This window comes from Falco peregrinus, chromosome Z (assembly GCF_023634155.1).
Source record: "Falco peregrinus isolate bFalPer1 chromosome Z, bFalPer1.pri, whole genome shotgun sequence".
NCBI classification, from domain to species: domain Eukaryota; kingdom Metazoa; phylum Chordata; class Aves; order Falconiformes; family Falconidae; genus Falco; species Falco peregrinus.
Window position 1 is genome coordinate 79,219,348 of NC_073739.1, and position 14,533 is coordinate 79,233,880.

General features: G+C 35.6%; 1 protein-coding gene across 3 annotated transcripts in view; it reads left to right on the forward strand.

Annotated features, from left to right (window-relative positions):
- Positions 1–14,533, forward strand: part of PIK3C3 (phosphatidylinositol 3-kinase catalytic subunit type 3) — an 82,914-nt gene that overhangs the window by 19,361 nt on the left and 49,020 nt on the right. For 2 of the 3 annotated variants that reach the window (XR_008744770.1, XM_013299644.3), the window contains exons 7-17: positions 1,646–1,717; positions 2,144–2,233; positions 2,806–2,910; positions 3,225–3,317; positions 3,965–4,150; positions 5,478–5,632; positions 6,877–6,964; positions 8,172–8,239; positions 11,312–11,417; positions 12,246–12,362; positions 13,937–14,068. Coding sequence is in view for 2 of the 3 variants with exons in the window: in XM_013299644.3 (XP_013155098.2) it covers positions 1,646–1,717; positions 2,144–2,233; positions 2,806–2,910; positions 3,225–3,317; positions 3,965–4,150; positions 5,478–5,632; positions 6,877–6,964; positions 8,172–8,239; positions 11,312–11,417; positions 12,246–12,362; positions 13,937–14,068 (1,212 nt within the window). In the remaining variant the exon portion in view is untranslated. The remainder of the gene's footprint in view (positions 1–1,645; positions 1,718–2,143; positions 2,234–2,805; positions 2,911–3,224; positions 3,318–3,964; positions 4,151–5,477; positions 5,633–6,876; positions 6,965–8,171; positions 8,240–11,311; positions 11,418–12,245; positions 12,363–13,936; positions 14,069–14,533) is intronic. The other variant, XM_013299645.3, reaches the window with a different exon arrangement.

Consider the following 14,533-nt stretch of genomic DNA (forward strand, 5'->3'; position numbering starts at 1 on the left):
ATAATGTGATCTGGAGGTTCTGTCTGAGGTGGCAAAGGTTTTAGTACAATGAATCTGTCACTGTGGCTTCAACTTAGTTCAGGCTACTTTTACAGTGATACATTAGTATTTTATTATAATTGAAATACTTTGGGAGTACTATTGGATTAAAGCTAAGTTCAGTATTGAGGCAGTATGCTTTTAAAACAGGGAAACTGTAAGCAAATGTCCTCTTTCTCCTTATCAGTGTTTGCATGCATACTTAAAGACTAATGGGAAAAGCAATCCTCCTCACATTCTGCAGGGATCATCAGCCACAGCCAGATTGTAGGTAGATTTCCTTTAACTTGGAGTGATGTGTGTGTAGTTATTGTCATTATTTTGGCTGTATAATTGTTACTTCAGAAAGGCATAGCACACTAAGAAATGCAGTGGAAGTGTCTTCCTGAATGTGGATTTTAATAAGAAGAAACCTTTTACTGTAGTCAGCAACACTAAATTTATGTAGCTAGGAAAAAAAAAAAAAGTTTCTTCTGAAAGGTTAATGGCAATGTTCACTCCTGTGTCTTGTTGGTGATGAATAATTTTGTTACTCCTTTTGATACAAGCCCCTCAGTCTTTTATGATTTTCGGAGATAACTTTCAAAGCAAAACCATCCCAATAGGCATATTTGGTTGGAAAAGTAGGAGGGGAAAAAAAAAAAAGAGGGTGAGGGCAGAAGCAAAACCCCAACAAGTTATTTCAAAACTTATGTTATTGAGGAATCTGTTGATACGTCAAAAAGGCTTTTTTTCTGAGCTGTAATTTACTCCAGAATAAATGAGAACAAACTAAGTATAAATACGGCATAGCACATATTATGCTGCTGTTGTCATGGTTTTTCTGTTTTACTGTTTTATACTATCTTTTAAATGAAATGTTCTTCTGTATATAATGTCAATTAATGTTTAATTACACTTCTAAGGTAAAAAATCCCAACCAGACAAAACCTGAACTGCTGGGTATGACTGGAAGATGGAAACAGTGTTGCTGTTCTTGGCCTGTTGTGACAGGCTTTGTATTTTTTTCTTTGTGCCTGGCTCAAACAGGCTTTTAGCTTCTCCTTTTCCTTATGTATGCAGCAGCAGGTTAGACTCCCCTAAGGAAAATTAGCAGGCTCCTGTCATACTGCTCCGGAGCATGACAGCACAAACTTTTAGAAGAGACTGTCACATTCCATGTGGAACCTGTATACAGACACACCTATATCTTCATAAATTAATCTCTCTTAAACTATTAGGAGATATTTTCTGCATCATGGCTGTTATTTCTAGGAAGTGGTTTATTTCCAGTGGAAATATGGGCGCTGATTTGGTTTCTTTTTGTGCTGCCAGAGGATGCATGTAATAATTAAGGCAAATTTCTCCACACACCTGTGTGCCAGCATGGTAGTGGGTTGCCAAGCTGCATCTCCTTAGATGAACTTTCATTTGTCTTCCCACCTTGTTTGTCATCTGGCAAAAACTAACAAGACAAAGAATCCATTTCTTATTTTCTGTTTTCCCCTTTATAACTTAAAAAGTGAGCAAGGTGTAGTTGCATAATTCACAATGCGTTAATATGACATGTTATTTTTTTTCCTAAAACTTTAGATGTTTAATAGACTTCTAACTTTTTGTCATTCAGGACGGTGATGAGTCATCTCCAATTTTAACAAGTTCTGAAATTGTTAAGATTCCAGATCCCCAGATGTCTATGGTAAGCATGCTCCATGTAATGCAATTTGTATTATAATGTTTTTTGTTGAAGTTTCCCTAAATGCAGATGAAAGCTTGCCTATATCGCTGTCTTCAGTATTTTAAAATTCCAGTGGAAAGATGTATTTGACCACTTGAGAAATGTCAGTGGGTTTGAATTTTAAAGTTGTTTTTCTGAAGTTGCTAGATTAAAATATAAGAATTGATTTCATGTTTACATTCATCTCTTCCTTTCCATATCTAATGTGCTTGCTTCTGAGATGTAGGGAAGCCAGGAGGGGGAACTGTTGGCAAAAGAGGTCAGAGGGTGGGAATAAAGGTAAGAGGGAGTTGAAAAAGAGAGATTTAGAGGATGGTGCAGTAACTCTTGGTCACTTTGTTAAAATATTTTCTCCCTACACTCTCTTGTATGTTGTTTTCCATGTAGACAGTGCCTAAGTACAGTTCTAGAAAAGATTTCCATTATTGTGGATGCCAATTCAGTGGGACTGGTATTGGCAGCTTTGGGAACCTTAATGTAAGTGGGCTTCTACTGGCGACACTGTTTGAGCACTGTGTAATCTAACACTGCAAGAGCAAGTCTGACTGCTGAAAACTGCCTTGGCTGCTGAAATCTTGTTGACACTGTGGCTCCTATTGTGGCTCCTACTGTTGCTAACATAATATTAACAGTGGGAAAACTTTTTGAGATGTTTTTCTTGCATACAAAGCTTTATACTGCAAACATAATCTTAAGTAATGTTTATAAAGTGGCTAGCACGTAAGTACTGAGAAATCATGGATGTGTTGACTGAAACGCTTACATTTTGCAGCAATTCACCAAAAGGCAAAGCAGGGTTTGTAAATTTTGTGAAGTAAAAAACCAAACCAAAACCTCAAAATTCCGAAAAACCCTCCTCATATTATTGAAGATTTTTCTAAAATAACCACAAAAAAGGCAATCCAGAAGACACCGTAGTTTTAGATGTGATTTTAATTGCCATGCATTTTTCAAGATACTGATAAGTCTTTGCTAGATGGTTTCATTTCAGTAGTAATTTTCTTTGGAGTTTGAGCATTTGTAAGTGCTAACTTGCCCTCTGCATTTAGGAGAACTTAGTAGAAAGCAAACATCACAAGCTTGCTCGAAGTTTAAGGAGTGGACCTTCTGACCATGATCTGAAGCCTAATGCAGCTACGCGAGATCAGCTTAATGTAAGTCAGTCATATGAAGGCTAAATTAAATTTTATTAGGTAGGTTGTCTTAATATATGGTGAAAATTTAAGGAAAATACAGTTCGTTTCAGTTTATAGAAAGTTATTAATGAAGAAATGTTGTAATCAACCACGTAACCATTGTTACGCATCTCCATGATAGCATGAGAACTTTGCACGGTTGGAAAGATTTTTTTTCCCCTAGCTATTTTTGTGTGTTGTTAGTGTTGTGCTTTGTCACAGTGTAGTCTGTTAATGTGTTGATTATGTCTGTTCATGCTTTTCAACTCACTTTCTGACTATGTATCTAATAGATCATAGTGAGTTACCCACCAACAAAGCAGCTAACATACGAGGAACAAGATCTAGTCTGGAAATTCAGATATTACCTTACTAATCAGGAGAAGGTAAGTTGAATGATTTGAGTGGACTTATTTTTGCAAGAGGTGCTTCATCAGGCACTTGTTCTACAACATCCTGTCCTTGCAGAGATACAGAGCTTCAGTGTCTTAGAAGCTAGTCAAGATTATTTTAAACTTATGTTACTGTTCTAAAAATTAGTGACTGTTTTTTCCTCTTAAATCATGTGAACTGGCTGTTACTACAGCAGTCTTTCTACAAATACTGGCTGTCAGCTTAAAATACCAGTATGGCCAATGTTGTCTTCAGCAAAGAAAAATTATGAGAGAAGCTTCTTCACCCGTTTTAGACGAAGGATAGCAGGATACCAGGATAAGTAGCACCACACCAAAAGCCCAAGTAAATTGAATAAATAATTCCCCAGCAACAGGCATTTTTTATGTAGTGGTAATTGTGGTAGAGCAGTAACCGCTGGCTTTACATTTTACTTAAGACAACTTCGCTGCAGGTTTTCTGGGACATGTTAAAACAATCCAGTATTGTATTGCCACTTAAATCAATAAGGCCTCCCAGGTCTGTGTTTATGTATGTATAGTCTGAATCTAGTTCTAAGTAAAGTGAAACACTTAATTTCTGAAATCATTTTTTCAGCTTGGATTTTCACTGATGAATTGTCCAATCTCTTTCTGTTTAGGCCTTGACAAAATTCTTAAAATGTGTCAACTGGGACCTACCACAAGAGGCAAAGCAAGCACTGGAGCTGTTGGGCAAATGGAAGCCCATGGATGTGGAAGACTCTCTAGAACTTCTGTCGTCTCACTTCACCAACCCAACAGTTCGGTGCTATGCTGTTGCCAGGCTTCAGCAGGCTGATGATGAGGTATTCATTGGTCTGTGGGTACATGTGAAGTTAGCTGGTGTCACAATTTTTAGTCTCATTGAGTACTTTTGAAATGTTTGCTATTTTTTAAGACATTTAAGTGAATAACATTGATGGAATAAAAAATTATCACTATGATGCTATGTACTAGAAGTTCTTTATGGAGCAAAGTCTTCATGTTATTAAATGGCCCTCATTGATAATTGCTTTAGTGTGACCAGCCAGTGATAGCTGGTTTTGACAAACAAAGTAAACCAACCCTATGTTCTTCCCAGAAGCCAGTGATAAATTTGGAATGGTAACCTCCATAAAAGTGCTCTGAACTTAAATAGTCTTCTAAAAGATTTTCAACAAATCCGCCTGGTAAATTGAAGCAGTATATCATCATACTCTTTTGCTAAAGAAAGTGAGTAGAAGAGCATCTGTGGAAATAAGGTGTTTCTAATTGTATACTGATTAGAATATGATGAGCTGTGATTTATGAGTGGAACCCACTTATTAGATGCTAATCTGTTAAATTTTAATTATTTATTTTCTTTTGACAGTAAAAAAAAACCCCAACTTACTCATTTCCGTAACTCTTGAATCCTTGGCAATCAATAGAGTTTAAAATAGGGAGCATAAATATATCAAATTTTTGCAAGCCTACCTCAATAGACAAGGTCATACTACTTTGACTTTAAAAATGTACCTTTTATAAAACATTTGAAGGGAACTAAACAGAACAAAATGAATAGTCGAGGGAACAACTTCATTATAAACAGCAAGTGAATAAAATTATGTTCTTCAATCTAAAATAGATCAGATGTGGGTTTCAAGGATCCCCAGCTACACAAGGTATTAAAAAACCCCCAAAACTTCATAAGAGAGATGAGAATATGAATTACTGGTACCATGGTCTAGATTTTATGCTTGAATTTTCTTCTTGGAGCGAAAAACTTAAGGGTTTATGTTGTGGACACTGGAAGCAAGTAGGGCAGCTTAACTAAAGAGAACTTTCAGAATCGCATTTGAATTTTTACTTAATTAGCACTTACTACCTCTGAGTAACAAAAAAGTAGTAGTGTAGTAATTCAGTATTTTTTGGGAGTCAAAATCCATCCTACATGAATTTTTCTACTGTATATTGCTTGCTAGAGAGACCCCAATTCCTGATCTCTAGGTCACTGTATTGTAGGTCACTAAACCCTAAGTTTTTCTATCAATTAGAATTTTCAAAACATGGTTTTCATATGGTCCTAGCCAGCTTTAACTGACCCCCTTAACTAATTTTGTGTTGGTTTTTGCTTTGTTTATTTTGTTTGCTTTTTTTTTTTTCCTTTATGAGGATTTGCTGATGTATCTGCTACAGTTAGTCCAGGCACTCAAATATGAAAACTTTGATGACATAAAGAATGGACTGGAACCTAGCAAGAGGGACTGTCAAGGTTCGATGTCAGAAAGCATGACAACATCTGGAACTAATGGTGCTGAAATAGACAGGTAAGAAGCTTAGATTTCCAGTAGAAAGGCAGAAACATGTAACATTTTAAGCCCTCAGATTCTTTCTCCTTTTTAGTAACCGTTGCATATGCAGCATCCTATTTTATAATCCCAAGTGGTGACATAAAATTAAAAAAATTAACCCCTGAGGTTTCATGGAATGTGTTTCCTGACTACAGATAGTTTAGAGCAAACATTCTTAATCTTGAAGTTGTGGCCTTGACCTTACTGCATGAAAGGAAGACAACTTCTGGAGAGCACAGGAAAAACACTGGCATTGCTTCTTTCTGTCCTTGCAAAAGTTAGGATGTCTTCACTGAAATTGTATGAGGCTCCACTTCCAAATTCATCAAATAATATGGATCTAAAAGTCCAGTCAGTCTGAAATGGAAATAGATTTCTTCCTGCTCCTGTAAAAGAAGGTGTAGAGAGAGTTCTGTGCATGTAAAAGAGCTGACGGAGCACAATTTTTATTCTTGCAGGAATCCAAAAGAAAGACTGAAATATCTAATTAATACAGTATTGAGCAAAGTGTAAACAAACCTGGTTAACTGAAGTCTCCTGTGAATATTCAATACAAATTTCCAGGATTTTTAGTTTTAAGCTTCAGTGTTTAATCACTTAGGGTTTATTTTAGTATTACAAGTGTATTGCTTCTATTGATCTTGCTACTAAGCTGTAGAGTGGGTGTCCTGGCATGTATGGTGTATTTGAGGCTGCAGCAACACTTAGACATTAGTAGAGCTGTCTGATTACTTCCTTTCAGGTAAATTTACTGTCTGATAATTTCTTCTTGCAAGCATTGGGTTTGTCTACTGTTATGTGTAATTGCATTACAGAGATGAGTGCTTGCAGGTGTTGTGTAGTAGCAAATTCATCTTAATAACATTTAAAAAAGCTTATCCTGAAAATGCATATTTGCTAAGTTCCCATCTATGTCTGCTTGTTTTTTGTGGAAGATAAACAAAATGCTGAGTTTGGTGTAAGTGAATGTCCTTCACAGCCGTAAACTATGTGGCTATCAAGGCACAGATTTTTGCCATTTTTAGGAACTACAGCTGTCAAAATTGCTGTTCATGCAGTTTGTTCTGAAACAGAATTGAGATACTGTCTTCAAAGATACTTCTAGTTTTCTGAATTTATTATGTTGTAGAAATGAAAATGCATTGCTATTTTCATGCATGCCCCTTTCCCCTCAAGCAAGAGCTTTGAATCATGCCAGTTACATGTTTTCCTTTATGTAGTTCCCAGATCATGAGTCCTATTCCACCTGTTTCCTCACTGCCTCTTACTTCTAAGACAAAGGAGCTTGCAGACAATGAAAACCTTGATGTAAGTCAAATGCTTTACCTTCTGTTTTTCATACATTTAATTTTTTTTTAGTGATCTGGTACTGGTTTTAGTTTTTGTTTGTGACTATTTTAAATCTTTGTACTGTATCTTGCTGAATGAAGAATATAAATGTAAACTAAACATTAAGAAAATAACAATAGCTTATCTGCATTTTTGTTTACAGATTTTTTTCAGATATTTTACAGATTCTTACAGATAATTTATGTAGACGGTCAGACTCTCCAAAACTGGGTGACTGGGCATTGAATTGTTCATAAAATTACAGTACTCTCCTTTAAAGGAGAAAACTACTGCAAAGGCTATCCACATAGTCATTAGATATTGAGAGTTGCATGTGTTTGAGGTATTTTAAAGCAGGTTTTTTGATGGAAAAGTTACCCAAATGTTTTAGTCTCTGCAGACTGTTCTTCCTGTAGCCATTCTTTGGTGTTGGTGTCATCTTCGTTGAACCTAAGCTATGTTGGTTTGCATCTGCCAAGGATTATGTTCAATTTATACCACAAGTAGAAGAGTAGTAATAAGAATGGGACTGCAGGCAAGGAAAGATAGAAGGTAGACAGTTTGAGGGAATCGGATTTTAATCTGATGTGCGGTTAATTGTTCTTTGTACTGAAGATCAATTCCCTGTTATTAATCTTTTTGAGTCTCAGTACTGCATAGAAAATAAGCCTCAAATTGAGCATGTCAGTGAAGGTACACAGATTTCTTGTTAGGGAAAATACTAAACCTTGAAAAAGCAGCTACATGGTGTGTATCTTCTACAGATATTTTTTTAATGTAGAATTTAAAGAGGTTCAGATCTTCTGGATGCAAAACAGGGTAGCAAATCCCTTTCAGGGTTGACACGCAGCGGGAGAAAATTGCATAGGAGGAGAGTGTAAGATACTGTAAATATAAACTATATTAAAGGTCTGTTGTTGCAAAACATCATGTACTTTTGACATGTTGGTAAATGTAATACTGTAATAGCATGCCTTTTTTTATATGTAGTGTTGTTGCTGGATTTGGAGAAATAAGAAAACTATTATGATTAAATATTAGGTTGGATTTGAGTCACATTTTAGAGGAGAATATATCTCTCAAAATTTCTTGCATTTATGTGGGCTGTTTCCTTAAATTTGTGTGTCTCTCAACTGTTTATAGACTCCTTTATAATTTAATTTTGTTCTTCTTAAATCCCTTCCAGCAAGATCTTTGCACTTTCTTGATATCACGAGCATGCAAAAATTCCATGTTGGCAAACTACTTGTATTGGTATGTTAGAAACTGTTTATTCATACTATATCAATGTGTAATTGAAATCAAAGCTATAATGCCCAGAAGGATGCACAGCAAAAGACGACCTGTCTTTAGAACTTCAGAATTTAGTTTTCTTACAGGATGGAGTAGTAGATTTAAAACAGTATGTGCTTGAACAGAATAATTAGTAAAAGGAGGGTGCTGGTTTTTAGTGTTTTACCATTAGAGAAAGGAAGTAGATTTGTAGGACATTCAGTACAGTGTTACAAAAAAAAAAAAGCCCAATTATAATTTATAGGTTGCCATTCAAATTGTTTATGGTGGTGGGGAGTAGATAAAGTTCATCTTCTGCTCTGCTTTTCTGATTGGTTTGTGTTTATAATTTTTGACAGTGTTGGCTAGAATATTTAAGTTATGCACTTTATTAATCAATAGTGTACTTTATGAAAGTTCATAAAGCACTAATTTTTTTGTGCTAACCTAATTATTTTTCCTGATTCCGTTTCTGGTTATCTTACGATCACAAACACAACATCATTGCAGATGTGTGCTTTATTAGGGGGAACTTTAGTTGTGTGTGAACTCTTTAATTTTTCTAGATAGTGGAGAGGTAAGATTACTTAGTTAAGTGGTTTAAAAATTAAATTAGATGTCTAAATTAGTCATCTGCATGCCTTCTGAGTAAGCAGTTGCATATAGGAATTATTTCATTTGAAGAAAGCTGAGATGAATAGAGCTGTACTTTGTGAAAGTGTGTTTATGTGTATATATTAATGTACATATATATGCATATACACAACACATACAGCTGTTTACTTACGTATACACATATTCTAAAATGGAGAGATTAGGTGCCTTTTACATGGCTAAACTTAAGTCAGTTCTTATTTGCATCCTTTGTAGATGCATCTCATTTAAAATAACTAGTAAACATGATCCTATGTTAATATGCTATGAATATTAACCACTGATAAGTCATGAATTTGGAATGGAACGTTCTATGTGATGTAAATCCGCCAAACTGTTCCTATAAAATTCTGAAAAGAATCTTAAACCTATCCTGAGAATGATTCTATTTGTAAATGTCTCAAAGTTTCATTGCTTTTTCATTAGCTTGAATTTAAGATGTTTAAAGTGCATGAGAACTACAGCTCATGAGTGTACATAACTTCTGTCACAGTAGTCAACGATAATGTTTGGCTTCAGGAAAAAGTACTATTAAATTTAAATTAATAAAGTAATTGTGGGCTGAATCGATATGGGTAGAAGCCAAATGCTTGACCTAATCAAATATTCTCTATTAAGACAAGTGTTAGTAGGTTAGCTTATTTCTATCACATTGATAGAAACTGTGCACTTCTATTTCGGCAACATCTCAGGCATTCAGTCTATAGAAAGTTCAAACATCCAGAAGTTTTTGTCTTATACCTTAAAAAACACCACAGACAAAGCAACCAAAAATAAATAACAAAAACCCCACCAAACGAAAACCCCCAGTCAATTTATTCTTTTTCTTTACAGACATCTCAATTTCTCAGTGACAAAATACAAATGTTGCAGCCACTGTTTGAGCTGACGTACCCATAAATCCTCTTGACTGCTGATCGATTGCTTGTTTCAACTATCCGGACACAGCATGCACCTAAAATAATCAATGGAAAAAGTCCAATAACCCTTGAAAATCAAACCTTCTGCTCAGTCCCATGTCACTGTAAAGCTCTCCTATCCTTATACTGTAACAGTGGCTACAGAAGTCAGTGCTGCTGCTTTTTCTGTCTCTTTGCATGTATGAGACACGTATCCCAAGTATGAGGCATTACTCTTACTCCTTTGTTGCAAGATAGCTCGGAGAAACTTATCTAGGGCTTTTTAACAAATGAAGATGAAAATGGCATGTTTCCATTCATTACTTCCTGTTTTCCTTGAAGTTTTGGTGCACAAATTTTGTAAATATGGACTTATTTTTATACACACATTACTGCAATCTAATTTTGTCACTTTAGTGAGGGAACAGTGTAGAACAATATATTAACAAAGTCCTAGAAGTAATCTTTAGTTATGGAATCATTGATATAAGTGTCATGGCATGTTACATCTGCCTTATTTTAATTTATAGTATGTTACTTATAAACAAGACCATTTATATATATTTATAACTTAAAGTTATTTATAAATAAGGCTAGTCAAATTTGATCAGCTGCAAATGATAGACCTCTAGTCTTGTCCCATAATCATTTAGTTGTGAAGAGATTCTACAGAAGAGAAGGGGTAATTCTAGCTGTCAGCATAAAGTCCAAGTCTGTGTGTTTGAATATGTAGTCACTTCTGAATCTAAATACAGTGTTTGAGAATCAACTTGACTTGCTAATTTCTTACTTTTTTTTTTATCTAGTGGGTTTATTTGTTTTTTTCTGGGTAGTAATAGGAGATACATTGATCAACAGAAAGACAGCCCTCTGTGGATAGCTGCTTTTTATTTGACTGTGTGTAGAAATTAGCACAAAAGCATTCCAAACAACTGCTTATCATATCAAAATAAATTTTCAGTATAACTGTCCCGAATTGTACTGTTTAAATGTCATGCCCAAATCATAATTTTAGAAATGAAAAATTATTTTGGGATGTAGACTTTGCAGAACTACTTCAGGACCAATATTGTCTCTTCCACCATTGCTAATGGTAAAACAGGGAGCAGGTGGGAAGAGACTCTTCTTGTTTTTACAAGTATTCTTGAATAGCAAGTTTGCAGCCACTGCATTATGTAGGAGGTAGTAGCACAGTGGAATGCCTGCTCCTCCCACGTGTACTGCTGGGTTGGAGTTTGTTCTTGTGATCTGGACTTCTGACTTGTCCTGTTTGAGGGATGCCACTTCACTGTAAGTGAAAGACCTCAGAAACTTTGATAGGCTCTCCTGATCCAGGTGGGAATTGGTGACTGCAATTTTTGAGAGTTCATCTGTTGGTTGAGATACAGATCTATTCAAAGAGGGACTTTTAGTTCCAGGCCTTTAATACAGGGCTAATGTATCTCACTCAAACTGTGTAGCACCGGGATACAGCATAACTTGGTTTGTTTTTATTCTGCAGGTATGTAATAGTGGAGTGTGAAGACCAAGACACTCAGCAGAGGGACCCAAAGACTCACGAAATGTACTTAAATGTGATGAGAAGATTTAGTCAGGCTTTGCTGAAGGTAATGCCTGTATGCAAGGAAATACATAGTGGTTTGGGATAGTAATTCTTTAAAAAGGCACAGGTGTGTAGGAGGATGACAGCTTTTTCTGTCCTATGTATTGAAATTTGAAAGCTTCTACTGCTTGAATTTGAGTTTGTAGTAAACCAGAGAAATTACTGAAAAAGAAAACAAGTATTGAGAACTTTTCTCTTGTTTTATTGCTTGTTCCTGGTTGTAACATGCAGGACCTAAAATTATCTGCCTTGTGTACGGAGTCTTTTTTATTTACTATTTCTTTATTGGAAGTACTTGTCCTTACGGTAAAAATTGAGACGAGACCTATCTTCTGGGTTCACAAAAAGTGCGGTTCTGTTTATCGGCAGCAGAGGGTGCTAGAGCAGCAGGAAAAAAAAAACCACCAGAAAACGTGTATTGCAAGCTCTAACTTGTAGCAGATGTACAGTCTTTCCTGATTTTCGTGTATCTCACACTGTATTAATTCTGACTTTAGGTATGTTATTCAAATATGACTCTTATGCTTAATAAGAATATTTCTTGTGCTTATCCTTACTAACTTATTTTGGCTGTGTGAATAGGTTTGTCATGCATGACTGTTCCTCACTGAAATTGTTGATGCAAATTGAAGTGTACTGGTAGGTCAGATAACTGATTGCCAGCTACAGTGATTCTGATAGCATTTTACAGAAAATACCTTTCAAATTGACAGGAAATTGATCATTATTCACTTACCTCTTAGAAGCCCAAAGGTCTAAGCATAAAGGAATAATTTCTAGGTAAAATAATTACAGAACAAAGAACTAATTCTGTTTCTTTTAATTCATTTAGGGTGATAAGTCTGTCAGAGTTATGCGTTCATTGTTGGCAGCCCAGCAGACATTTGTAGATCGGCTGGTTCACGTAATGAAAGCAGTGCAGCGTGAAAGTGGGAACCGTAAGAAAAAGGTAACTAAAGGATTGGGAAACTTATCTCTAGCTAGAATTTGACAATAGGAATGTTAGTTTTTCACTAAAAGTTCTTAGCACTGAGACTTATAACAGATGTCTATCTGTTCTGTAATAATTTTAGCCAAGTCTAAACAAACTTCGGAAGAGTTTAGATGGGTCAAAGTTCCAAGGTGTTCTGAAAGGTTGTAGATGATAAACAGAAGAGACCATTGAGAAAAATCTTGCAATATTTTCACAAAAAGAAGATATGAGAATAGTTGATGATGTAACAGTGACTAAGTTGTGGGCGACATAGGAAGGTAGCAGAGGTCATTATGGTGTGAGAATTAAGCCAGGGTAGATAATAAAGTTTGACTAGCAGCAACATTTCATTTTTTGCAAGCACAACAAAACTGTTCTTTTATAAGGTATGTGTTTAGCAGAACTTTGCCTTCTGTTGCATGTTCAGGAAAATTATTTCCATCATGGGTGCATTTTAAAAAGCTTTGTCCTTAGGATATTTTAGGTGAACTTGACAGATGGGTATGCGGAGAAAGCAAGAACGCCAAAGGGGATTTCTGTTCATGTATTTTCCTCTGACACACATCAGTATTTTCAAACATGGATTTTTCAATGTAATGGCTTTTGTCACCTTCTTTCTTTAAATCGGGGGAGGGGGTGTGTGTGTATATTTGCGCAGGAAAATGAAGCTTCAGTGTTGCATAATTTTTATGAGATTTTGTGAATGTTCTACATATCAGTAAAAAGGTACAATCACTAAAAGGGGAGGAGGGTTTTTCAATTCAGAAGAGTATATTTCCTGCTTGCACAACACATTGTTAGCGTTGTGTCATACATATTTTTGTATCTGCTATGATATTTCTGTAAAACTAAGGACTGCATGGCTTTCATTTTGGGATTAAAATCTAGCTAGCAGCAATTGACTGCTAGAACTATTACTAGCAGTAGTGGGCTACCTTGCTGTGAGTTTATGCCTCTTACATTCAGTAGGAGAAAAGACGAGAGACTTTTATGTGTTCAACATTTATTATGTAGGATATCAAGTGTAAAGTACTAGAAAATTGACTGGTATTGTGTTTCTGGTAACTACAGATGTAGGAATGTAGAGGAAGCCCTGAAATCAGACCTGTGCAAGCTGTTGGCAATTTGGTTCATTGGTGGTAGGGGATTTCCTTCAGTTCAGGGATTATAAAGGATCAGAGATAAAAGACTTGAATCAAGTTTCTGAAACAGAGCTAACATTTGATACTAGTATGGAAAACGTAATTCTGCCACTTGTGCAGGCAATTTAGAAATAAATTTTTGTAAGACTTACACCTGGCACTTATAAAATTGCTTGAATATACTCATACTAGGTGGAATATGTGCTTCCTTATTCAGGTTACTGCATAAAGAGAAATTTTGATTTCACTGGATTCTAAGAGCAAAACCTTGATTCTTTGGAAGAGTAAAGAATTGAATAAATTGGATACTTATTATTAATACGTCCTTTGTTAAGAGACTTTTCAACTGTTGCTATATGCCTAGTAGGTGGTTTGTTTGGTGTTTTAAATAAGTTTTTATTCTTTCAGAATGAGAGGCTTCAGGCATTGTTAGCAGATAATGAAAAGATGAATTTAGCAGATATGGAACTTATTCCACTTCCTCTGGAACCACAGGTGAAAATTAAAGGGATAATCCCTGAAAAAGCCACACTCTTCAAGGTAAATGACGTCTTCTGAACAGCTGAAATACACATTTTATGAGTGCTAAGCTTAAAATAATCAACTGAAAGATTTAAAGGGGCTGACATAGTTGAGGCTGATAAACAGTCAACATACTGTTGAAAAGGCTGGGGTTATTTTGCTTCCTTTTCTACTTGGAATGTAAGTTATTGCCAGTATCTAGTGATGTAGGACCTCTTCATAAATTTACTTTCAACTCATAGGTGACTGTGATGTAATTTTAAGATGGCCAAAATGTGCTTTACAAGTCAGGCCTGTATCTAGTAGGCATCCTCTGCCAGTTAAAAAATGTGCAAGCTGCTGTGATGACCAGTGTTAATCCGTCACCTCTACTAGGTCATAAATTTATTATGCCCAGTATGGTCAAACTGTGACAGGCTACTTGTTGACTGTGATATAATTTGTATTTACTTAAAATCAGAGATGAACTTTTTTTGCGTAGTC